Here is a 26,818-nt window from a genome sequence, read left to right as displayed (position 1 = left end):
GCTGCTGGTCTGCTTTGGAACCAAAACAAATCTGCTTCTGGTGGGAAGGCTCCCATTGTGACATTATTTCTCCAGATCATTCAAGATTTCTGCAACATCCAAGGCTGTGCTTCGTCCAGGGTCACAAGGACTCTGTTTGCATCAGGAAGCACAAATGAATCTCCCTTGGAGTGATAGTCATTCTCCTGCGTCCGCAGGTACCTCAAGACAACCTCGACTGGCTGGTGGGGGTCAGCTGTCCCACGGACATTGACAGGCTCTGCATCACAGGTGGTGGGTCTGTGGCCTCCTCTGGCCTCCTGCTTGTTTTCTGACCTACTTGGGAGTGGGTGGGTGTAGTAAGCTGGCTCTGTATATACTATATCAAAGTGAGATGTAGTGTACACAGAGTCCAGGGTTTCCCCAGAGGCTTGACAGATGCCAAAGTAGATAATACTAATGCTCTCTTTTGTGGTAGTATGGTCGAGAAGTTAGGCTTATCAGAGTATTTGTTGTACACACACAGACAATAGAAGAAGCACACACTCAATGACTTAACTTCAGACCAATGTTTTTTATATTTCAAAAATATATTTTCTTAGTTTATTTTTAGAACCACAAGATTCAGGCTCCAGGTAAGTACCTTAAAGCTTTGTATTTCACACAGGTATCAACAGTACTTTGAAATAGATAAGTAATAACGTTTTTGAAATATTAGCAAAAAGCTATTTTAAAAAAGGAACACAGTGCAATTTTCAGAAAAAGTTCCGGGGGGGGGGGGAATGGTGTGTAGAGAAATGTTAGGTCGTTTTACAGGTAAGTACAACACTTACACTTTCAGTCTCCAGGTTTTAGGAAGTCCACCGGTTTGGGTTCAATTTAATTCCAAACATCCACCACAAGCAACACGGGGCCGGCCGGGTGCAGAGGTCAAAGTTGAGCAAATTTAACGTGGGCTTCTTTGGAGAAAGGGGCTACTTGGAATCAGGCCTACCTGCAGGTAAGTACCCGCAGCTTGGAGGGCAGACCAGGGGGAATTAAAAGAGCACTGGAGGGGCCACAAGTAGGCACCCAAACACACACCCTCAGCAACTGGGTGTAGGGTGCAAACAGGAAGTTAGATTTGCAATGCTGGCCTATGAGGAGACCCCGGGGGGGTCACTCAGATGCTTCAGGCGAGGTCCAGGAGGGGTGTCTCGGGCACACCACTGATCTGACAGGGATGAGGGCCGCCTGCTGAACGTTGAGGCACCGGGGGTAGGTTTCTCCAAGGCCTGGGGGCTGTGGTTGCAGTGTGTCTTTAGGCGTCTGATATCTTCGTCCAGAGCTTTGCGGTCAGGGGGGTCCTCGGGATTTCCTCTGCAGTCGTCATCGTGTAGGGATTGAGAGGTCCACCCAGGGTGGGCACTTGTTCGCATTTGCCTGGGGACCCTCTCTAGGTGGGTGGACCACCTGGATACGGCCCCTGGGCGTCGGGTGCACAGGGTTCAAGACTCGCACACCTGGAGTGAAGTGAGCGTCCTTAGTTGTTAGTTTCTTTAGACAGAGCAGCTGTCCTTGGGAGTTCTTGGTCCTTTTGGGTGCAGGGCAATCCTCTGGAGTTGGCAGAGGTTGCTGGCCCGGCTGGACGCGTCACTGGTCTATTTGCAGGTTCTTTAAAGCAGGAGACCGGCCGGTAGGGCTGGTGCCAAAGCAGTTGTCGTCTTCCTTCTCTGCTGGGGGTTTCAGCTTAGCAGTCCTTCTTCTTGTAGGTCACCAGGCATCTGATGAGCTTTATTCTGGAAGGCCATTAAATCCTAGGTTTAGGGGCATTTTAGGAGTTAGAGGGCAGTAGCCAATGGCTACTGTCCCTGAGGGTGGCTACACCCTCCTTGTGCCCACTCACTTAGGGGAGGGGGGGGCACATTCCTATCCATATTGGTCCCTGTCCTCCAAAACAAGATGGAGGATTCTGCAGGGGGGAGGGCCTCACCTCAGCTCTGGATACCTTAGGGGTGGTCACTACTCCGTTTTCCCTAATTTTCCTGCCGGATTTGCTGCCAATAGTAGGGCTTGGTCCGGGGGGGTGCGCATCTCCACTAACTGGAGTACCCTGGGTCACTGTAACTCGAGGCTTGAGGCTCTCCGCCAGGTGTTACAGTTCCTGTAGGGGGGTGGTGTGAAGCACCTCCACCCAGGGCAGGCTTCGTTTCTGGCCACAGAGTGCACAAAGGCACTCACCTCATGTGGTCAGAAACTTGTCTGAAAGTGGCAGGCTTACACAGACCGGTCAGTCCTACACTAGCAGTTTGGCTAACATACAGGGGGCATCCCTAAGATGCACTCTGTGTGCCTTTTTCAATAAATCCCACACTGGCATCAGTGTGGGTTTATTGTGCTGAGAAGCTTGACACCAAACTTCCTGGTATTCAGTGGAACCATCATGTAGCTGTGGTGCGCGTAATGACAAACTTCCAAACCTATACTCAATATGGCTTCACTGCACTTACAATGTCTAAGAATGGACTTAGAGCATGTAGGGGCATATTGCTCAAGCAGCTATACCCTCACCTGTGGTATAGTGACCCTGCCTTAGGGCTGTAAGGCCGCTAGAGGGGTGACTTACCTATGCTACAGGCAGTGGTTTGTGGGCATAGCACCCTGAGAGGGGTGCCATGTTGACTTTGTCTTTTTCTCCCCATCAACACTTAGAAGCTGCAAGGCAGTGTGCATGTGCTGAGTGAGGGGTCCTCTGGGGTGGCATAATACATGCTGCAGCCCTTAGAGACCTTCCCTGGCCACAGGGCCATTGTTTCTAGGGGTACCTTTTTACAAGGGACTTCACTGTGTGACAGGGTGGTACCAATTGTGGAAACAAAGGTATGGTTTTAGGGAAAGAACACTGGTGCTGGGACCTGGTTAGCAAGGGTCCCAGCACACTTTCAATCAAAGTTGGCATCAACACTAGGCTTAAAGTGTGGGGGGGGGGGGGGTGTAACCATGTCAACAGTGGCAGTTTCCTACAGTGGGGCCCTGCTCCTACCACTGGACTGGAACTCCTCTGCACTGCAACTTGCTCTTGCCAAGGCTTGTTGACTCTTCCTACGTGAGATCTTCGGACGCCAAGAAGCCCAAGCCTCCAGCACTCTGCAATTCCAAACTCAACCCCTCTCCTGCAACTCCTGGGATGTGGGACTTCTGTTTTGTTGTGCTGCTGAGGCCTCTTTGTGAGTCCCTGTGTCCATCACCTGTGGGTCACACCTGGGGGGGGGGGGGGGGGGGTCTGACTACTTCTGCAGGCCTCCCTGTGTGCTGAGGGCCAGCCCTGACTTCCCTTCAAGAGTAGAGTCTCCTGGACCTTGCTGGTCCCCAAAACTTGTTCCATGCTTGCATTTGCCACTGCTTGTTGGTGGCCTCGCTGGTCACTGACCTGCGTGCAATCCCGAGACCGTCAAGGAACAGCTCATAGGCAACTCCTATGATCTCCTGCAGCTCCTGGACCCTGCAGCTGGACTTCTTCTTTCACCAACCTACAGGAATGTCACCTCTAGGAGTGTGGGCGTTGCCACCTGCACCACCTGGGCACTTCCAAGGGTGCTGGACTCTGTCCTCTTCCATTGTAAGGTCTTCTGTGTCCAGAATCTGTCCCTGGGTTCCACCCGCCTGGTCCGCAGGTCGTGACAGCAGCTGGACATTCCGAGGCTTCCATTGACTTCAGTGAGATTTCCTTCTCCCCTCTGCATCCGGGTCCCCTGATGTAGGTACTCATGTCTTATGGGTATCCTTGGGTGGGGACATTCTCCAATCTTCCTCTTGTCTCCTGGTTTCCTCATGGTCCACTGGAAGGGTCCTGAAACACACAATCTCCAACCATTACTTCCCTGTGTTGGGACGACTGGATAAGTAACCACTCTATACCTGGTTGCTGGGGGCACTTACTGTACTTACCTCTGGTGTTCTCATCTACCCCTAGCTAACTACCACACTTACCTTGGTTGGGGTTACTAATTTGCATTCCACTAATTTAGTGTATGGTATGGTGTCTGAGCCCCCCTCCTATATATTTAAAGCTATTTCGGCTGGTTATTTTCTGTATATATTGTATGTACATATCTTCAGAGGGACATATACCAACGCTAGTCTAGTAGTAGTGCTGTAACAAAGAATCCTTTATATTCGCAACAACTGTCTGATTCTTTCTTATGAGTGAGTTACTGTCTGACTACTGTGGTGTTGCAAGTGCTTTACATTCCTCCTGGATACGCTATAGCTGCTCGCCTCAGCTATCCCTAGAGAGTTCTTGCTATCTGGACACCAATTCACTATCACTAAGGGTTGCCTGGACTCACATTAGGGTGCCACACCCTAGGTGTACACCATAAATTGAGCCAGCGCCCTACACTTGTTACATCTTTTTTGTGTCTATATAAATAATTTTCCCTCTTTAAGACTGGATTATAAACAACCTATGTAGGAAAGTGCCCTCTTTCTTGGCATGGTTCCCCCCATTTTCTGCCTGTTGTCAGTGTGTTTGACTGGGATCCTGTTAAGCAGTACCCCAGTGATTATGCTCTCGCCTCTAAACTTGGTTGCTACTAACCTTTTCTCCCCACATTTGGCATACTGGTTCCCTCAGGTAAGTCCCTAATATATGGAATCTAGGTACCCAGGGCATTGGGGTTCCAGGGGATCCCTACGTGCTGCAGCAGTTATTCTGCCACCCATAGGGAGCCCATGCAAAGGGTTCCGCAGGCCTGCCATTGCAGTCTGCGTGAACCGGGTGCACGCACCTGGATTCACTACAGGTCTCTGCACCAGGTCACTGAAGTCACCCCTATGGTAGGCCCTCTCAGCCCAGAGGGCAGGGTGCAGGCACCTGTGTGTGAGGGCACCCCTGTAGTAGCAGAAGTGTCCCCCACGAACTCCAGGCCATGCTGGTGACGTCAGAGGCACCCTCTGATAAGTAGTTACCTGGTTAGGTGACCCAGCCCCCTCTTTGGACTACATAGGGTCTTCCTCTGAGGTGGGTCCTCAGGTTCAGCATACAAGACTCCAGCAGGACTCCTCTGCAACCTCTTATTCGACTTCTGGCCTCAGGAACCGCAACTGGACCCTCCAGGAACATAACAGCTGCAGATCCGCGAGGAAGGCTCTTCTGCAACATTGTTTCCAGAACTCCTGCCAGCTTTGCATCCTAAGAAGACTGCAACTGTTCAGCCTCCCCAAGAAGAAAGAATCTCCATTGGGGTGAAGGCATCACTCCCCTGTAACTACAGGTACCTGGCTGCATCGAAGACCGGCTGTGTGGATCTCCCCTCCTGAGTGGCGTGGCTCCTGCATCATGGGTGGTGTCCAGAGAGTCTCCCTTGGCCCTCTCTACCAGCTGTCGCACTTTGGTGGTGGTAAGTCCTTTCTACTCCATGCAAGACAGTACCCTTGTGCACTGTGTCCTTTGCAGCTGCCAAGGCTGGTTGCTTCACCTCTGAGGGGAACTTCAGGTAGCATGTAGCTCCAACCCCCAGCACTCCCTCCTGCGACTTCTGTGTGGTCTTGCGGCGACGTGGGAGCAACTTCTGCGGTGCTGCTTGGGCTACTTCTGTGTCCCTGCCCTGTGGGACATTTGTGGGTGCTGCATCTGCTCCTGTGGGCCTTCTGCGACGCAGAGGGTCCCCTGTGATTCAATCCCCCCCTGCCCCCCCCGGGGTAGAGTCCTCCTGGACCTTGCTGGTCCCTGGCAGCACCCCTTTACCTCCAACTGTGAGTTTGCCTTTCCGAAGGCGTGTTGGTGGAATTTCTTCACCGACACCAATCTGTAATCCAGCTCCCAGTGTGGGACACCTCTTGCACGCATCAGGAACTCTTCTCCAACTTCTGTGCTGCAGTGCTGACATGTCTTCCTGCTTCGTTGACCAACTCCAAAAGGTACCTTTTGGTGGGTAGTATCTCCTGCTCCCCCTGGACTCCACAGACACTTCTGGACTTGGGCCCCTTTCTCCACAGGTCTCCCTCTTTGGTTTTCCACTGCTGGTTCCTTGCAGGCTATTCTGGGTGTCTTCATTCTCTTCTTTTCATGCTTTGGGTTGGTTTTGGATAAATCCAGTGTTTTACTCCTGCATTACTGGTCGCTGGTGGGTCCTGCATTACTTACTTGTGAAATTTCCTAGTACTCCCAGCTCCCCTCTATGTGATTTACTTACCTAGGTGGGGGGGCATGTGTTCGCATTCCACTTTCTTAGTATATGGTTTGGAGCTCCTCCTATGGCTAGTATTGTATATTGCTATTTTACACAGTTTTCTAACATCTTATATGCCGCTTACTATTTGTCTGTGTGTGTGTGTGTGTGTGTGTGTGTGTGTATATATATATATATATATATATATATATATATATATATATATATATATATATATATATACATATATATACATATATATATATACAGGGAGTGCAGAATTATTAGGCAAATGAGTATTTTGACCACATCATCCTCTTTATGCATGTTGTCTTACTCCAAGCTGTATAGGCTCGAAAGCCTACTACCAACTAAGCATATTAGGTGATGTGCATCTCTGTAATGAGAAGGGGTGTGGTCTAATGACATCAACACCCTATATCAGGTGTGCATAATTATTAGGCAACTTCCTTTCCTTTGGCAAAATGGGTCAAAAGAAGGACTTGACAGGCTCAGAAAAGTAAAAAATAGTGAGATATCTTGCAGAGGGATGCAGCACTCTTAAAATTGCAAAGCTTCTGAAGCGTGATCATCGAACAATCAAGCGTTTCATTCAAAATAGTCAACAGGGTCGCAAGAAGCGTGTGGAAAAACCAAGGCGCAAAATAACTGCCCATGAACTGAGAAAAGTCAAGCGTGCAGCTGCCACGATGCCACTTGCCACCAGTTTGGCCATATTTCAGAGCTGCAACATCACTGGAGTGCCCAAAAGCACAAGGTGTGCAATACTCAGAGACATGGCCAAGGTAAGAAAGGCTGAAAGACGACCACCACTGAACAAGACACACAAGCTGAAACGTCAAGACTGGGCCAAGAAATATCTCAAGACTGATTTTTCTAAGGTTTTATGGACTGATGAAATGAGAGTGACTCTTGATGGGCCAGATGGATGGGCCCATGGCTGGATTGGTAAAGGGCAGAGAGCTCCAGTCCGACTCAGACGCCAGCAAGGTGGAGGTGGAGTACTGGTTTGGGCTGGTATCATCAAAGATGAGCTTGTGGGGCCTTTTCGGGTTGAGGATGGAGTCAAGCTCAACTCCCAGTCCTACTGCCAGTTCCTGGAAGACACCTTCTTCAAGCAGTGGTACAGGAAGAAGTCTGCATCCTTCAAGAAAAACATGATTTTCATGCAGGACAATGCTCCATCACACGCGTCCAAGTACTCCACAGCGTGGCTGGCAAGAAAGGGTATAAAAGAAGGAAATCTAATGACATGGCCTCCTTGTTCACCTGATCTGAACCCCATTGAGAACCTGTGGTCCATCATCAAATGTGAGATGTACAAGGAGGGAAAACAGTACACCTCTCTGAACAGTGTCTGGGAGGCTGTGGTTGCTGCTGCACGCAATGTTGATGGTGAACAGATCAAAACACTGACAGAATCCATGGATGGCAGGCTTTTGAGTGTCCTTGCAAAGAAAGGTGGCTATATTGGTCACTGATTTGTTTTTGTTTTGTTTTTGAATGTCAGAAATGTATATTTGTGAATGTTGAGATGTTATATTGGTTTCACTGGTAATAATAAATAATTGAAATGGGTATATATTTGTTTTTTGTTAAGTTGCCTAATAATTATGCACACCTGATATAGGTGTTGATGTCAATAGACCACACCCCTTCTCATTACAGAGATGCACATCACCTAATATGCTTAATTGGTAGTAGGCTTTCGAGCCTATACAGCTTGGAGTAAGACAACATGCATAAAGAGGATGATGTGGTCAAACTACTCATTTGCCTAATAATTCTGCACTCCCTGTATATATATATATATATATATATATATTGTTTTCACTTGCCTCCTATTGGAGGGTTGCCTCTCTAGTATTTTCTGGTACTGTGTTCCAAAAAAAAGTACCTTTATTTTTGTACAACTGAGTGTTTTCTTTCTTGTGTGTAAGTACTGTGTGACTGTAGTGGTATTGCATGAGCTTTGCATGTCTCCTAGATAAGCCTTGGCTGCTCATCCACAGCTACCTGTAGAGAGCCTGGCTTCTAGACACTGCCTACACTTCACTTGAGGGGATACCTGGACCTGGTATAAGTACCGTAGGTACCCACCACACACCAGGCCAGCTTCCTATAACCTAGTTGATTGTCAGTGTCTTCATTGACATTAAGTTTGAAATATTGAGTTACACCTCAATGGGTTTAATCTCTGGGACAGAGGGTGTACAAGTCTCTTGTTCGACAGATAGTGAAATCTCCCACAGTAAGACTTGCGTCTTACCCTCAAATCTTAAAACATTGTGACTTCATTGAAAATATACAAGGCCATTGCATGCTGTGGATCAGTCCACCTAAAATTTATCAACTCCTGCTATCCTCTGAATCACCAGTATGTGCAGAAGGGTAAACAGTGGTACCATGATACTTTAGAAGATAGTCTAGTCAGACCTGTGGAAGCACCATCTTTCATTTTATTCTGAATGAAACTCAGAAAAACTTATGTTCCAGATCTGTGAGCTAGCCAAGCCAACACTTCATCAAATGATCGGACTTTGCCTATCCCACCTCCAGAATACTGAAAAGGCACTAATGTGCTGTAACACACATGATATATGCACACACGCTTGTGTGGTTTTGGCAAGCAAAGCGTGTTTGCTCGCACTGGCAGATTGAAGGGATACCAACATACCGAGCATGAGAACAACTTCCAGACTAAAAGTAGCATAGTTGATTTAAAATGTTTATCCATCTTTGATTTATACTTTTTCCTCATTTCCTTTGACATCAGATTTGTCTACCTGCAAGGCATGGCTTCTGTAGTTGTACGTCTTTATACGTTTGCTGATTCCTTTGTGGTGGCTGCGATTCACTAAACAACCACAATCTGTTACCCTTTACTGTCATGTGTTCGATTAGACTTGGTCATTAAATCAAGCACATTGCCATTTTCTTTTTGTAGCCCTCCTAATTTCTGTTTTTTTGTTGAAATGTTTTTTCCTCAATCACCCTATATTCAGTAGCTCCAGGTCTCTGGCCAAATATCAATGAACGTTCAGTTTGCTCGTACTCCCCTGCCTCGTCAAATTCTTCATTTCCTTCTTCCAATCTGTTACCATCTTCATAACGTGTGCTGAACCCTGTAACTGGATGTTGTGTGCTAACCTCTGCTGTTTTATACATATTGACTAGCAGATCAGTGATCCTGCCTCCACATGGGTGCAATAAAATTCTGCATAGATATAAATTAAACCCTTTGCACCTGCAGCGTCATGGTTTGGGAGACCAGCTCTGCATGTCGTGATTGCTCACCCTCCTTCACCAGGATATTTTTAAACTCTGTGGGCTTTCCACAGCATTCAGTATGCTACTGTCAGTCTTTTTCTGTTCAGAAGCCAAGTGAGCAAAAATATTTTTTCCCTGCTCTACTTAATGCTTCAGAATATTCAAGATATTGATGGCCTAGCATGAAGTTCCCTGAGAAGGATAAATATCCAGATGGAAATTTTTTGATAGGTAATTTCTTTTTGTAGAAACTTTTTTCACACTTATCTTACGTTTCTCAAGTGGCTGGCTGTAACGTAATTTAGGATGTAGTATTTGCAAGGAGTAATTTGTTGGTTGCTAGACGGTCTTATTTCTACTCTGTGGACAACTCTGCGAATTTACTCTAAGTATTCATTATATATACACACCTGGTTATATTTGAATCTCTTTCTCTTATTGGAGACTAAATCACCAAGTTTGTAATAACTCCTAGCTATCTAAGATGGGTGAATGTGGGTTTTCCCTTGATGTGCACTAGAGACCATGTCTCATCAGTTATTGTGTAACTGACACAAAAGTAAACCTGTTATTCAGGTGAATACCTTCCTCTCGTATTTTTGTTTTGTAGACTAGATACTTCATTACTGATATGTGGGGAATAATTGCTGATTGTTTACACTTACTTGTTTCCTTCATCATAATACGTGCTAACACAATTAGTTATTTTGTCTTTTCTGTTGTGTGTTTCAGATGGAGCAGGAAATGACTCGATTGCACCGTCGCGTGTCGGAAGTTGAGGCTGTCCTTAGTCAAAAGGAGGTTGAGTTGAAGGCTTCGGAGTCTCAGCGGTCTCTTCTGGAGCAGGATCTTGCCACCTATATCACAGAATGCAGTGTGAGCCTTTCTTATAGTCCACACTTCTGTAGAAATTTCTCTTTTTGAGCCACTATTCTCTTGTCCATGATGTATTAGTTGGGAGAAAATGTGTCAGAAAAGAGCACTCGTTTTGGCCTGATAACGCGTCCCTTTATGATAATTTATTACACATCAGGACTCGTTTTAGGCCAATGAATCTTTTGACCCAGTTGAGAGACACCTTAGGACGAGATAGCTAATCAATATGTCAATAAATACGTTAATAATGTCATCAGTATTTATCACAACAATACATTTTACTTTAGTCAAGGTCATTAATCAAATCAAGACGCTGCCATGACCTTTCAGCCATGAATAATCACACCGATTTAGTAGAATTTTGAGTTTTATTCCCTATTAATTACAGACTAAAAGCAGATGCGTTAATCTCAACACCAAGAAACATAATAGCATAGTCACGATATGGCAACTTTGATAAGCTTTCATTAAAGCAAGAATCACAAACATCAGAACATAACACGGCGTGAACATAGGTCAAATTCAGCAGAGTGTCAATAATGCGTCAGTTCAACAAAGCATAGTCTCGGTCGTTTGTCTATTTGCGTCAGTTTTGGTGAACACCTATCCTAACCACTGATTAGCATTCGCATGTGGGGCTTCACGCAAAACAATTTAGAACAACAATTTGGAAAACATCTAACTATTGTCGCTGTCAAAAGCAAGCGGTTGGTACCTAGAAAGGAAAAGCAAACAGACAAATCACAAATGCAATGTCATAATTACCCTCCAAGGTTTAGGTCAGTGCACAGGTTCAGTCTCAGGACATCAGTCAATTCTCCATCAGTTGAAAAAACTCAGCTCCGGGGCAAAAGGGCACTTTCCTCATAAGGAGGTAAAGTGTAAAAATGGACAATCTAAGAGCGAGGATGGTTTTAAGTAAACCAACAAGTCACCAAACAGAGTGACCGAGTTCCTGGATAAAATCAATAGCATTCCCTAACCTACCTCAATGACTCCCCGTAACATGGGTTTTTATCCCTTTTCCATTGTACATTCCCCCAAAATTCTATTGGTCATCTGTTATACCCCACTATCTTTAACCTATCAGAAAATACATTAGGTAACCTAACTCTTCACCCCATATTATTTTACAAGTCTTTGATTGGTCTTCATAATTGACGCCTTTAGAGGTGGCACGTCCGGTATGATTTCATCTTTCTGTAATTCTTTGCACATCTTTTGGTCAGCAGTTCCATTGTCTTCACTGGTTTGAATGACCTTGTACATTACATTAATCTACATTGTTTCAGTTTGTTTCTAACATTTATTCCATGAGCAGGGAAAAGTATGCATGAGAGCGGATCTAACATGGTTACATTCGCCTTCTAATTTGAAGAAAAAGAACAGGCAGGGTTGTGTCCTTTATGAGTCCGCACACTGCAAAATAGGAAAATACATTTAATATGAACACCAAACAGCTAAACTTCAGCTCATGCTAACTTAAGGCCTATGGGGATTTCAGCACAGATTCAATAATGCAGTCATTAGTACAAACCTCTTAAACGGGATATAAAAAACATTTTTGGTCATTATTATTAGTCTAAGTATACATTGGCGGCCACTCCCCGTGGTCACATTTCAAGTGCACGTTCAAGCAAACATTATTATTATTATTGTTTCTATGCAGCATTATCACACATTAATTCATAAACATTTCATGTTAATATAGATTATATAAGTTACTCTCTCCCAGGCCATAATTATGACTTTGATGAATTTTTATTAATTGCTTGCTGAAAAGCCCATTTTACCTCGTACTCATGTTACACTTACTAGTAATGATAGAACTGATACGGTCATTGAAAGATGAAGCATTGTTGATGCATTCATAAACGTCTGCTGCCCTATTTTCACAATTTAAGGCTACTTGATAATCATTAGCATATTAGAAGTGTTACAGATTAACAGAACTAATACTTGATTAAATGCAAAGCCCTTGCTCTTTACTTACCCTACTGGGAGTGTCTCACGCCTAACACTATTCAGATGGCAACAGCTAGCCCTCTGTCTCTATGGGCTGTGACTAGGGTACCTGTCCACCTTTGCTTAATCTCAGCTAGGTGCAATGTTGTTGCTCATCGCAGTATTATCAAGTTCTTTTAATAAATTACTCCTTATTTTGGTGCTAGCATACGTTCATGTATTTCCCGGGCCCCAGTTACTAATAATCTGTCCCTGGCTCTGGATTGAAGTCCTTTTTTCTCTCTCCCACAACAAAATAGTAATAATCATCAGGTGTCTTTAAAAGCAGCATCATTTTTAAATGTAATTCTCTTATTAAAATGGAGCAATAATTCTATGTATTTCTCTAGCAAATTCAGAGTATGCATTACACAAATCAGTTGTTCAACACTGCTCTTTAAACATAGATATTTTGAGCATGGCCTTTTGTTATGTACACAACTCGCACAGGACACCGCAAATAACTAGGTGCATATCCTTTGCTGCTTCTAATATGAAATGGCAGAGCAACTAATTACCCCCACCCCACATGCCACATGCTCCCACTTAGGAAATTAGCTGATCATTACAAATTTTACAACTTACATACTTATTTTCCTTGTAATTCAATATACAAACTAAATAAAATCAATGGACTCATACAGACCAAAGGGCCTTAAATGTTTAGTATATATATATCTAGTAGACTTCTAATGGTTTATCAATCTTCTTTAGCATGTTTGTTAATTCTAAGGCTGCCTATACCACTTGTGTTGCTGTTTGTTGATGCTTAAGCTTATTAAGATCTTATGGTCCCTGATAATGCCTTAAAATTCCTTGTAGTCTCACACACATGCACTTTGCCTTTTTTCCACAAACAGTGTATTTGGTAGTCAATATAGTGTAGTTCCTCCCTGTGATAATTTCCCAGTCACTGTACGAATTAACATTTTTCCTCCAATAACTGTGTTAAAAATTAGTAACTCATTGCAAACATGGGTGCATCTTTTTTTCTATGTCTGCAAAAACCTTTGTCATTCTCTCAATTATATAACCAGTTTCCTTTCACCAAATGTTCTTGTATTGTATATGTTCAGTTTCTGAGATCAGTTGGTAAATAAAAAGCTTTCTATTTTCCGGCTGAGTTTCCGAAAGGGCTACTACCAAATACAATTTTCTCAGTTATTTGTTGAACAATTTCATTTGTTAATATTGGCTTGCCTGTTCAGGAGTGGAACTATTGTTAGAACTTCTTCTATCTAGCTGTGTGGATGTAATCCAAAAGCTGGATTACGTTTTCTGATTATATATGCATTCCTCATTAGAAAAACATTCCTTTCTGATGGATACACCTACCTGTGGATTCCTCACCTAAAGAATTCTTCCCCTCGCGCCAGCCTCGACGGAAATTTCTTCTAGCTCTACACGTGGACGATGACGTCACAATCGCCCGACTCCACGCGATGCCGTATGACGTCATCTAGGCAATAAGAAGCCCTTGTCGACATGCAGACGTCAGTTCCCTTTTTTCCGTGCCTCCGAGTAACGGTTTTTCTTCAAGGCTCACAGGGAGCTACAGTTGCGGTTCGACGGTTACAATGTCGCAGCCAAGGAAATCTGGCTTTAAGCCATGTAACCAGTGTGGGGGTCGTATGTTGGTTACCGATCCCCATGAGAATTGCCTCTGGTGCCTTAGCTCAGACCATGAGGTCGAATCATGCGGCTCCTGCCAGCGCATGAACCTGAAGGCACTCAAGGAAAGAGAGGCAACATTTTTCTTGGCCCGTTCCAAGAAAAAGAAGGAGAGGCGTCATCGGAGGGAGTCCTCGTCAAGATCCTTGAGGGCTCATCATCGCCATGGTGACTCTCGGCGCTGTCACGACTCCCGGCGCCGATCGAGTAAGGGACGGTCCCGGTCCAGATCGGCATCTCCGTCAGCTCGGCGCCGTCCGACGTGGGAGATTAGCCCGACCGTCACCCCTCCACCTCCCACGACTCCGACTTCACCTGGGTCGGTTTTCGAGGTCGAGCCTCTTCAGAGACCAGAGGGTTCTCCTGGCCAGGAGTTACCTGGGCCATCTGCGGCGTCTATGCCGGCGCTGGTGCAACAGCAATACCCTGCGTTCCCGGTGCCTGGTACGGATCCTGCCGCTTTTTTTAATGCCATGTTTAATATTTTTTCCACCATGGCGCTGAGTGGAGGACAAGCAGGTCCGTCGGGCCCTTTGGCCTTTAATTTGGGTGTTCCAGCGTCTCACAAGTTGATGCCTTTTACACCATTTTTGCCTGCTGCAGCTGAACCGGCGCCAATGCCTTTGACGTCGCCTAGGAGACCTACTACACCTGCTACAGCGCCGATGGATTCACCTTGGATCCAATCCACAGTCAAGGTTCTTGTGGAGCCGGAGGGTCCGGCGTCGAATGGATCTGAGGTTCGGCGTCGAAGGAGATCTTTGGCGTCAGCCGATGCCTTATCAACACCGGGTCTTGAATCTAGGCTTCGATCTAGACGTCTGGCTTTGCACTTTCTGAAGGAGGAAGAATACAGCAGACAACACCTGGAAGAGGGTGAGATCTTGGAGCCTTCCGGTGACTTTCAAGGACTTGATACTGCAAGTGGCATCGACACCTCCCCTGAGTGGGATCTAGCTTCCCCTGGGGAGTACACTGAGGAAGCTGCTTCTTTCCATGCAGTAATACAGAAGGCTGCAGACTTTTTAAATCTCCCTCTTCCCGCTGCGGAGGTGAAGAGGGACCTGTTGACGGAGGTGTTACATCCTACTTCTGTAACCGCAGAGCCTCTCTTGCCTTTTAATGAGGCTCTTCTAGATCCTATTAAAGACATCTGGAAAAAACCTGTGTCTTCAGCGGCTGTAAACAGAGCGGTGGCACAACGCTAATGGGTGGCACCAGGTGACCCTGTCTCCCTCTCCAAGCACCCTACACCGGAGAGCTTAGTGGTTCAGGCCTCCTGTTCTTCCAGGTCCTCTCCGGGCTCGTTTCCCGGAACCCCTGCGGACAGGGAATCGAAGAAAATGGACCATTCTGCCAAAAAGGCCTTTTCTTCATGTAGTATGGCTTTAAAGTCAACCAACGCGACCTGCATTTTGGGACGTTATATCCACGCCCTTATGGAGGAAGCGAAAGGCCATCCAAACTTGTCCCAGGAAATGTTACAGTTGCTGACGGATGCTCAGGCGGCGGCGACCCAGGTGATCCAGTCTGGGTTAGACACTTCAGACTCCGTGGCAAGAGCTATGGGCACGTCCATAGTTTCCAGATGACAATCTTGGTTGCGTTCGTCTGGCTTTTCATCAGATGTGCAGGTGACTTTCCTGGATCTGGCCTTTGGCGAAAAACTCTTTGGAACAAAGGCAGACTCTGCTCTTGAACGATTTAAGGAGAGCAGAGCCACAGCGAGGTCACTAGGTCTTCAGTCAGCTGCCTCATCCTCCTTTAGATCTTATAGGAGGTTTTGGACGTGGCTCCTCCTTTCGTGGCAGATTTCAAGAACCACAACAAACTGCAAGCTCCCTGCCATACAGATCCTTTAGGGGCAGGGGCAGAGTCCGTACAAGAGGAGCCACCCAGCAGCACTCTGCCTCTTCCTCGGGAGGGGTGCAGCAGGGAAAGCAGCCGTAGTCCTCCGCCACTCCCTGTCCGCTTGTCTCCGGTAGGGGGGAGACTTGCCCATTTTCTTCCGATGTGGGAGTTTATAACAACGGACTCTTGGGTCATCGACATTGTGAAGAAGGGGTACACTCTTCCCTTTCGGGAATTCCCTCCTCCCTTCCCTCCCTGCCCATCCTTCTGTTCGGAAGACCATCTTCTGTTATTACAACAGGAAGTATTGTCCCTATTGGCAAAAGGCGCGGTAGAGTTGGTTCCCGAGCAGGAGAGGGGTCAGAGCTGTTATTCAAGATACTTCCTGATCCCCAAAAAGGATGGTCGGTTAAGACCAATTCTGGACTTGAGGACTTTGAATTGGTTCCTCAGGCAGGAAAAGTTCAAAATGCTGACCCTGTCACAGGTTCTTTTGGCGTTGAACGAAGGAGATTGGATGGTGTCTGTCAATTTGCAGGACGCATATTTTCATATTTCGATCCTCAAATCGCACAGGAAGTATCTCCGGTTTGTGGTGGGATCGCAGCATTATCAGTTTGCGGTCCTCCCGTTTGGTCTTACTTCAGCACCTCGAGTCTTCACAAAGGTGATGGCGGTGGTAGCGGCAGAGCTCAGAAGAAGGGGGATAGTGGTGTTTCCCTATCTGGACGATTGGTTGATCAAAGCCAAGACTCCGGAGCTCGTGCGGCGTCATCTCCAGTCGACAACTCAATTGTTGTACGACCTGGGTTTTTCAATCAATGTGCCCAAATCTCACCTGGAGCCCGGTCAACGCCTCCTGTTCATAGGGGCAGTATTGGACACAACATTGAATCGGGCCTTTCCTCCGCCCCAGAGGGTTCAGGACATGCAGACGTTGATTCCAATGTTTCGAAATTGAGCGGTAGTTCCAGTCCTCAAGGTCCTTCGTCTGCTCGGTCTGTTTGCTTCTTGCATACTGCTGGTCACTCATGCACGCTGGCACATGAGGGCTCTTCAGTGGTGCGTCCGCAGGCAGTGGTTCCAGCACAAAGGGGATTTCGAGGAATCGATAAAGATCTCCAGAGACACTGCGGTGGATCTTCAGTGGTGGGCAGCGGTCGGCAACCTGTCTCAAGGAAGGCTGTTCTCGCTGCCTCCACCAGTGGCCACAGTGGTAACGGATGCTTCCACTCTAGGGTGGGGAGCTCATCTGTGGGACCTGGAGATCATAGGCCTTTGGTCTCCAGTGGAACAGAGACTTCACATCAATCTGTTGGAATTGCGGGAAGTACGTCTGGCTCTCAAGGCCTTCCTCCCTTCCATTCGCGGTCAGTCAGTCCAAATCTTAACGGACAATACTACCGCAATGTGGTATATAAACAAGCAGGGAGGAGTGGGGTCGTATCTTCTCTCCAGAGAAGCTCTTCGACTCTGGTCTTGGCTTCAGGGCCACAAGATTTGCTTGGTAGCACATCATTTGGCCGGGGCTCTGAACGTGCGTGCGGACATTCAGTCGACGCAACTCGGTCGACAACGAGTGGCATCTTCATCCAGATCTGGTTCATATTCCAAATGTGGGGATATCCACAGATAGATCTGTTTGCAACTCAGGAGAATGCGCAATGCCCGCTATTTTGCAGCCTCCAGTATCCGGTGCTAGGAGCCTTGGGGGACGCGTTTCAGATGTCCTGGAAGGGTCAGTTGCTTTACGCGTGTCCCCCCTATACCCTTGATTCCTCGAGTTCTGAGGAAGATCCGTCAAGACCGAGCCCAGGTCATCTTTATAGCTCTGGATTGGCCAAGAAGGGTGTGGTATTCAGACCTTCTCCAACTCTCGCTGTGCCCTCCGCTCCGTCTCCCTTACAGGGTGGACCTCCTCTCGCAGTCGCAGGGGCAGATTCTACACCCCCCACCTCCAGAGCCTGCACCTTCATGCCTGGAGATTGAACGGGGCAATGTGAGTGCTTTTTCTCTCCCACCGGAAGTGGTGGATGTTATTTTATCGGCCAGGCGACACTCCACCAAATCGATCTATGCAAGTCGTTGGGCTAAATTTGTATGCTGGTGTGGAGAGAGTAGAGTTGATCCCTTAAAGGCTCGTTTGTCTGACATATTGTCATTTGCTCTTTTCCTGGCACAGAAGGGTTGTGCGGTTGCCACAGTCAAGGAATATTTATCTGCACTGTCTGCTTTTCTGTGCCTTCCTGATCAGCCTTCCTTATTTAAATCTCCTATTTTAAGGTTTCTTAAGGGGCTTTCTAACACATTTCCACCATCACCATTTGTTATGCCTCAGTGGGACCTTAATTTGGTATTAACATTCTTAATGGGGTCCCCATTTGAGCCAATGCATTCTTGCTCTTTGCGGTTGCTAGTTCTCAAGACTATGTTCCTGGTGGCCATAACATCGGCCAGAAGGGTCAGTGAGCTTCAGGCTCTTAGTGTAGAGCCCCCATACCTTTCTTTCTATAGAGACAAAGTGGTGTTAAGGACCAAGGCGGCTTTCCTCCCGAAGGTTGTTACACCCTTTCACCTGGGGCAGTCCATTACTCTCTCTTCCTTTTACCCACCACCTCATCCATCCAAGGAGGAAGAGAGTCTCCAAAGGCTGGATCCACGAAGAGCGCTGAGCTTCTATGTCGACAGGACGAAGGAGTTCAGGCAAGATGATCAGCTCTTCGTTGGATACGTGGGGAAGAGGAAAGGTAGAGCTGTCCACAAGAGAACACTATCCAGGTGGGTCATTCTATGTATTAAGATTTGTTATTCTTTGGCGAAGAAAGAACCACCTGTGGGGCTTCGTGCCCATTCCACCAGAGCTAAGGCTGCCTCTTCGGCTTTAGCTAGGGGTGTTCCTGTGGCTGACATCTGCAGGGCAGCGACTTGGGCATCCCTCCATACTTTTGTTAAACATTACTGTTTGGATTCTGAGGTTAGGAGGGATGGCCATTTTGCTCGCTCGGTGCTGCAGGATTTCTTGGTTTGACCATTCGGGCACCCACCTCCGGAGGTAGTACTGCTTTGGGACTCTATTCTTTAGGTGAGGAATCCACAGGTAGATGTATCCATCAGAAGAATAAGTTACTTACCTTTGGTAACGCTTTTTCTGGTGGATACAGCAACTACCTGTGGATTCTTCACGGTCCCACCCACCTCCCCGTTGCCTGACTGGTCATACCATGAAATCCAAGGGTGAGCATCCTTTGCCTTGTTTATTTGTATATACCTGAATCATGTATATAGTTATGGCATCTGTATATACATTTTTTTCTCTAATTCAAATAGTTCAAGGAAAACATGTTTGGACTTGAAGGATATATTTTACTTTTCTATATAATAAATGTTGTGTTTTCATTCATTCGATGTGACTATGATCTCTTTAAGGTTAACCTGTTCACCTCTATGGCACATAAAAAATGGTGATAACTGACGTCTGTACGTCGACGAGGGCTTCTTATTGCCTAGATGACGTCCTACGACGTCGCGTGGAGTCGGGCGATTGTGATGTCATCGTCGACGTGAAGAGCTAGAAGAAATTTCCATTGAGGCTGGCGCGAGGGGAAGAATTCTTTAGGTGAGGAATCCACAGGTAGCTACTGTATCCACCAGAAAAAGCGTTACCGAAGGTAAGTAACTTATTCATTAGTCAGTGAACTAAATGATAATCCCTCACTTCAAGATGAAACCTACTTGTAAACAAATACTTCTTGTTATTGATAAGGTTTGAGTAAGCAAAAAACAAGTATGTTTATTGGAAGCATAGATTAAACTTTTCACATCCATTCTCTGCCAAACTGTATCTAGAACATAGACATTTTGTGCAGTGGGCAAGCTAATTGTAATATAGTTGATCCATTCTTTGATTTTTGATTAGGCAGGTTATTCCATTATGACCTCACCAAATAGCCTATAAATGTTTGTTTATGCAATTTAGCAGTAAATCATTGCAGTGTCAGTTATCCATCATTAATAGTCATAGAAAGTAAACAGTTTGCAGATAAAATCAGCACCCTATATTCACTACATGCTGGCTTTAATTAATTGAATATTGTTTATATAACCATTATGCCTCTGAGTGAGCACGCAGTTCAGAAATAGCTTGATCTTCTCAGTTGGTCAATGTAAGAGCATTATGTAAAGGTTTATGTGGAATTCATTTGATGCAGTTTTATCAACCTTTGTTATTAATTTTAGAAGCAAAAGCATTCCCCGCTTAGTGATGTAGCTCTATAAAGTGACCCAGAGAACTGCTTGAGTGCTCAATCTTTTTCCATTCTTCATTCCTTAGCATCTCAGGATTTAGCCATTAATTTGCTACAAAGGAAAAAAACAGCATCAGTCAAGTTGTCAAACTTGGCCATCTCTTTTGCCCTTTGGTTTTCTCAATCTCTGTTTTGTTTACCTTTATAGAGACAGTTCTTAACACAGTATTCCACATTTTAATGAGTCTACTAGCGTTTAGAAATTCAACTTCACATACTGATAGTTTCATTATCCAGAACTGTAACTTTTATAAATTCACATGCTTGAATCATCCCTATCGTCTAGCTGAGAGTCCTACTTTATTGAGCTCAATTGCAGTTCTACTCTAATGTAAAACCAGGGCTAAAACAATAACATTTTAGTAGCCTAGTTGTAGGAAGCTGGCTCTGTATATAGTATATCAAAATGAAATATAGTGTGCACAGAGTCCAGGGGTTCCTCAAAGGTTTAACAGAGGCTAAAGTAGATTATACTAATGCTCTCTTTTGTGGTAGTGTGGTCGAGCAGTTAGGCTTATCAGAGGGTAATGCAAAGCATTTGTTGTACACACACGGACACTAAATGAAGCACACACTCCATGACTAACTCCAGGCCAATGGGCTTTATATAGCAAAAATATATTTTGTTACTTTATTTCTCAAACCACAAGATTCAGATTGCAGGTAAGTACATTAAATGTAAGGTAGTTGGCATAGTAATACTTAGAACTTTAAACCAAAATAGTAATGTACACAGTTTTTCATAAAATGGCAATAAGCTATTTTAAAAGTGGACCCAGTGCAATTTTCAACAGTTCCTGGGGGTGGTAAGTACAGTTTAGTTATTACGGTAAGTAAAGCACTTACAAGTTCAGTATCTGGGGTATAGGTAGCCCACCGTTGGGGGTTCAAGTCAACCCCAAACACCCAGCAACACAGGGCCAGTCAGGTGCAGCGGTCATCTAGGAGCCAAAATAACATGGGCGTTATATTTGCAAGTAAGTAGCAAGCATATGTATCAACACAACTTTGTTTCAATTTGGCAAGCTAAACGGTTTTCAAATAAAAAAAAGAATCTGTTTTTAAAGTCGACAGTGCAAATTTCAAACACAGTTCTTGGGGGAAGAAAAGTTAGTACAGTTTCAAGATGAGTACAACATGTACAGTTCTAGTCTCCAGGGGATAGGATGTCCACAGTTTGGGGTTCAAGTTAACCCCAAACATCCACCACCAGCAACAGGGTGCAGAGGTCAAAGTTGCTGCATGATTTAAAATGGGTTCCTAAGGAGACTGGGCGCACTCTGAATTGGATCTGCCAGCAGGTAAGTACACTCTGAGGACAGACCTGGGGGGTTTAGGAGAGCACCGATGGGGAGCATGGGGAGGGTCACAGGCCAGCACCAAACACACACCCTCAGTGGCCCAGGGGCGGCCGGGCATAGGGTGCAAACTCAGTGTTGGGCTCCCAGTGCTTTTGAATAGAGCGATCCAGGAGGTCGGTTCAGGGAAACCACAGGCTGGACAGAGAGGAGGGCTGCCTGCTTGCATGTTGCTGCGCCGGTTGGTTTCCTCAAGCTATAGCTTTGTTCCAGTGGCATAGTGAGCACAGGACCTATATCTGGCCATTCCTGTTAGACACTTAGGGCATCAAAAACAAGGTGATGCATGGAATATTTGAATTAATCTCGGACACTGATAATTGCTCGGCCACATCCCAATCCATCATTTTTTTGCCCACCTTGCCACCTCATTTTGGATTCAGGCATATGTAAATCTGTCATGACCCTGCTCCGGTGGGAACAGTTATTTCTGAACAGTCAGACCTGGTCCTCACTGAACCAGAACACAAGCAACCCAGGAACAGTTTCACCCTTATTAGGGGTCATCAGCCAGCTATCGCTTGGTTTGAGGGGTACAGTGATAATAGGACTCATGTCTGGGCTTACCCATCACACCTGGGACATCGAAAACAAGGTGATGGATGGAATGCTTGAATTAATCTCAGCCACTGGAAATTAATGCAAAAATGTCTAAGACTCTACTGAGATCTTAGAAAGACACCACAACTACTCTGCTTCCAGAACAACCATCTGTTCAACTTACAGAACAGACATCAGCTAACAATCCTGAACAACACCTGTTTGAACCTGAAGACTCGGAAGAGGATGGTATGTTCAGAGTAAACCTATAGCACAACTCAATTGAGTTTAAAATATCAGGACCTGGATGATGACTGTTACAACAATGATCATTCTCAGAATCTCTGACAGACAACTAGAAACCCCTTCATCCAGAGTTTCACTTTAATTCCAAACTGCTACTTGCATATACATTTATTCCATGAAGAATTAGCCAAGCCATAGTTACGAATTCATTCGATGATTTTGTCAACCTGAAACTAAGAATAAAACAGGCTCTGCCAAGATTGTTTCACACAAACCACTGTGGTGAAGCTCAATAGGACCTGCTTAGTACCTCCATTTTAGAATCCACATATTAACATGTCATTTATTTTCTGATGATGACCTGTTACACAACTTTTCACTCATGCGATAATGTGCTAAGAAATCACTGTAAATGCAGCATGTTTTCTGCAAGTGTCGCTGCCATCCAGTCTGTACACTCTGTCCAAGACTAGGCACACAGGACTTGATGCCCTAACTATTATGATTGTCTGTGGAGGCAGCTCTTCACTTGGAGACATATTGCATCGTCCCTGCACCTCTGACACAGTGAAACACAAACAGTGCTTGTATTATAAAAACTGCCTCTGCGACACCTTCAGCCGAGGAGCACTTCTGCTAGGATTATCCTGGAACGTGGCGCACAGTGGTTGAGACGCAGCCTTGCATACTCTAATGCGGACTCTGACCTTTACTCTGCACTAGCCTACACTACACCAGACTGGCTTCCTGGTACATCTTGGCCAGATATAAGTGGGGAGTGGGATTAGCATATCTCATGATCTGGCAGAGGGTACTCCTACAATGCTGTCAGTAGTGTTGGCAGTAACGGATAGGTGTGTACCAACATACTATCATGGTTGAAACAGTTTTCCCTTCTCACCATTTTTGTAATGCTGGTTACCATGCTTTGTCTCCTTTGCCAAACAATCACAGCTCATGTCTTTTACCCAAGAATATGATTGTTACAATAAATGTTTGAAACAACGTTTCTGCATCTTTCTTGTATCTCATCTTGGCTACGCAATGTGACAGTGAAAGGGCAGATCTGCTTACACAATTTCCTTGGGAATCTGAGTAGTCGTGTTTGAGATTGAAATACCAGCTGGTACCCTGGTGTGTGTGTATAGGGGTTCAAATGGGGCATTGTGAGCTAGCTGGGAACCGTGCCAACATTTCCTGATGGTATAGGCGGACTGAGTCCCTATACACTGACATTTATGTTGACCAGATACACAGTCCTACTTGATCCGTAGGAACCGTTTAACAACACTACAGTTGGATTAATTTTTCTTCAACTAAGTATCAATAATTGCATCCCTGGACAGTTTGAGGGCACATCTATAAGATCTGGTAGACCATTCCAAGAACCATGTCAACATTCTGGGGTTGAGTGCTATTGTCCTGGGTCTGCAGTCTTTCTTACCACGATTAAAAGGAAGCTCCATATTGGTTCACATGGACAATATAACATTTGTATTTTACCTGAAGAAACAGTGTGGGTAATCAAACCCGTCCCTTATCAGAAGAATTCTAAAGGGTATGGGATTTGGCCATGAAAAACGACATCCTAATAACAGAGAACATGTTCCAGGAGTACAGAATGCATGGGTGGCCCCTATGCAAAACATACAAAGAATGCCACAAATGGGAACTACCTGAGATCCAGCTGAAGAAGATCTTTAAGCGCTAGGGGAAAAACAAACCTGGACCTCTTTGCTATTGATAGAAACAGGAAATGCCATTATTATGGCAGCATGCGTTCTCTATGGAGATAGAGAGGCAATGTGTTTTCAATTGTTTGGCCAGGAACCTTTGCTTACGTTTTTCTCCTCCCAATCGCAAGGGTCCTGTGCCAAATAAGGAAGCCATGCCGGATGGCAGTGCTAACCCCCTGTGGGCCCACAGAATACTGGTTCACAAAGATTCTTCTTTCAAAACAACCTTTAATACAGTTACCACTGCTTCTGTATCTTCTTTCTTGCAACAGCAGCCAAGTGCCACATCCAGATCCATCATCTCTAGGATTTTCTACATGGTTCCTAAACACAATAAATTTCAGGGCTTTCAAATTTCAGATGACTCTAGAGAAATCCTAGCTAACGTTGGAGCCATTTCCGCCAACAAGGCCTACAGAACCAAGGAGAATGTTTGTTTTTGGTGTACCCATCAGAATCTACACTGGGTCTCCCCAGCTCTACATCAAGCCTTTCCATACCTTCTACACTTCTCCTCTGCAGGTCTTATTTATTCGTCAGTGAGTGTCCACGTGGCAGCTATCTCACAATACAGAAGGTCACCCTTTTCTCTAGGTCTCCAAGAATATAAAGGAATTTCTTAAAGGACCCTTCAAAGTTTTCCCACCGGTCAAACAACTGGCAATTCCTTAGTAACTTAATACAGTACTTCTTAACTTATTAAAAGTCTGTTTGTGCCAGTAAAAAAACAGAAATGACCTTTTTGTCATGGAAACTCACACTTCTACTAGCATTAACGTTTGCGAAAACAGTGAGTGAAATTCAAGCCTTTAATGTAAAGGAACCTTGCCTTCAATTCTGTGACAACAGTCATTTTAAGGACTTATCTCTACTTTATTCCTGAACTGCCACCGAAAGTTCATTTAAATGAGCTAATCATCCTTAAAACTTTATTTAAAAATCCCAACACAGCAACCGAGAGGTCGCTTCATACTCTAGATGTTTAGCTATATCTAATTTTTTACATCGACAGAACAAACAAATTCAGATAGTCTGTTCAGTTACAAAGTCTACAACACCCTTATAAGAGGGAAATTGCTATCAAAACCATTTATAATTTGCTGGGTGTCTGCTGCCATTATGTACTATCACAGTAGGTCTAGTGGTCCTTTACAAGCTAGAATATCAACACACTCAAACAGAAATGTGTCAACTTCATCTTTATTCACTGGAGTGTCATTAGCAGACATATGCCGTGCAGCAACCTGGAAGAAAATGCACTCATGTACTCCGCATTATTGCCTTGAGTCAATAGTGCAGAGTGATACCATGTTTTAGAACAGGTAATCTACACCATCTATTCCAAAAAGGTGAGCAATCTTTCAATTACTTACCACCTCTCAAATGTATAGGTATTATCTTATATTACTGCTTGCTTCTCTGATTCAAGCAGGTGAATTTATGAAACATCCATTTCTGGAGAATACAGTTGTTACTTACCTGTAATTGTATTTCTCCATAATTGGAAACTTTCGTCATATTGCATGCTACCCACCCACTTCCCCTCTGGCTAACCTATAAAGGATATTAATTCACACTATTGTTAAATGAAATCTGAAGATTGGTGGCCTGTTAGCGCTTGGTCATTAGTATGGTTTTCGCTGATTGGTTGAAGTTTGGTTAGTTTAGAATGATGCATCTGATAGAGACTTCAAGGTGCAGAATTTCCCAGGGGTCCCACTGGATCCAGAAGATTTTTTTGTGAGCAATGCCTCTGTGTGCCTTCGGGTGGCTTTGTTTTGTTCCGCGCGGTGGCATTGGCATCATTGGTGCCGGAAGTGACATTGCGGTCATCTCTTTAGGCACCACTCACGCACGTGGACATCAGTTCTTTTAGTTCCGCACCAGTTAGTGCTGATTGCGGAGAAGTGCTACCCTCGAGAGTTTTTTCATGTGCAGAATGTCCTTTCAAAAGGCAGGTTTAAAACTGTGTGGCACCTGTCACCGCGCCATGCCGAGAACAGACCCCAATTTGGTCTGTTTGTGGGGCCTCAGACGCGACCACGACTCTGTCGTGCTCCGACTGTTAGGCCATGGTACAGAAGGTTTTGAGGGAGCAGTTTCTAAAGCTACTTGCGGCCCAGCAGTTGACGCCACTTAGCGGAACTCCTCGAAGGTCCCGGGCGAGGAGAAGGACGTGGGACCGCTCCAGGGACCCCAAATCCTCTTCTTGTCACTCCAGGTCATAGGGACACTCTGGGAAGAAGCACAAGAAGTCGAAGCATGCTTCAACTTCTTCTTGTCCATCAGCCAGCGCAACAACTTCGGAACATCAGTGTTCCAGGCAGGGTCCCACCGAGCAGTTAACGGGTCTGACTTTGAGCCTCCCTCCGTTTGTGGGAGCCGAAGCGACCCCCAATCAGGTAATGGAGCTTGTCAAGGCCATGCACTACATCTTTGAGAGTGCCGGCCCCACCAGCACTCCTTCGTGCCCTGTGGGGCTGGAGGGGGCCCCATCAGGTTCTGTGCCGGCGGCTTCGACCTCTGCTTTGATAGGCCCCAGTGGGTCTGGCCCGGCAGTAGGACCTTCGCTGACGCCAGTCCTGACGTTGATGCTCCCCCATTCTAATCCCCCACGACTCGGTCGGAATGTCGTTGATCTACGCTGATTCCAGCACTGACAGGGCCCCTTTGTTCAAGGTCATTGCCTGAGCATTTTTGTAAGCAGCCAGGCTTAGGGGAAGAATGAGAGGGGTCACTGGGCCCTTTAAAATACCAGTTGGGAACATCAATTGACTGGTATGAGTAACTTTGAGATATCAGTGGACTGA

At 45.5% G+C, this 26,818-nt stretch overlaps 1 protein-coding gene across 2 annotated transcripts in view; it reads left to right on the top strand.

Moving 5' to 3' along the window:
* The window catches only part of CIT (citron rho-interacting serine/threonine kinase), a 1,039,445-nt gene that overhangs the window by 300,531 nt on the left and 712,096 nt on the right, over positions 1-26,818 (top strand). For both annotated transcript variants that reach the window (XM_069215034.1, XM_069215033.1), the window contains exon 12: positions 10,155-10,298. In XM_069215034.1, the coding sequence (XP_069071135.1) occupies positions 10,155-10,298 (144 nt within the window). The remainder of the gene's footprint in view (positions 1-10,154; positions 10,299-26,818) is intronic.

The sequence above is a fragment of the Pleurodeles waltl genome, chromosome 11, assembly GCF_031143425.1.
Source record: "Pleurodeles waltl isolate 20211129_DDA chromosome 11, aPleWal1.hap1.20221129, whole genome shotgun sequence".
Taxonomy (NCBI): Eukaryota; Metazoa; Chordata; class Amphibia; order Caudata; family Salamandridae; genus Pleurodeles; species Pleurodeles waltl.
This window is presented reverse-complemented; position numbering and strand designations above follow the sequence as displayed.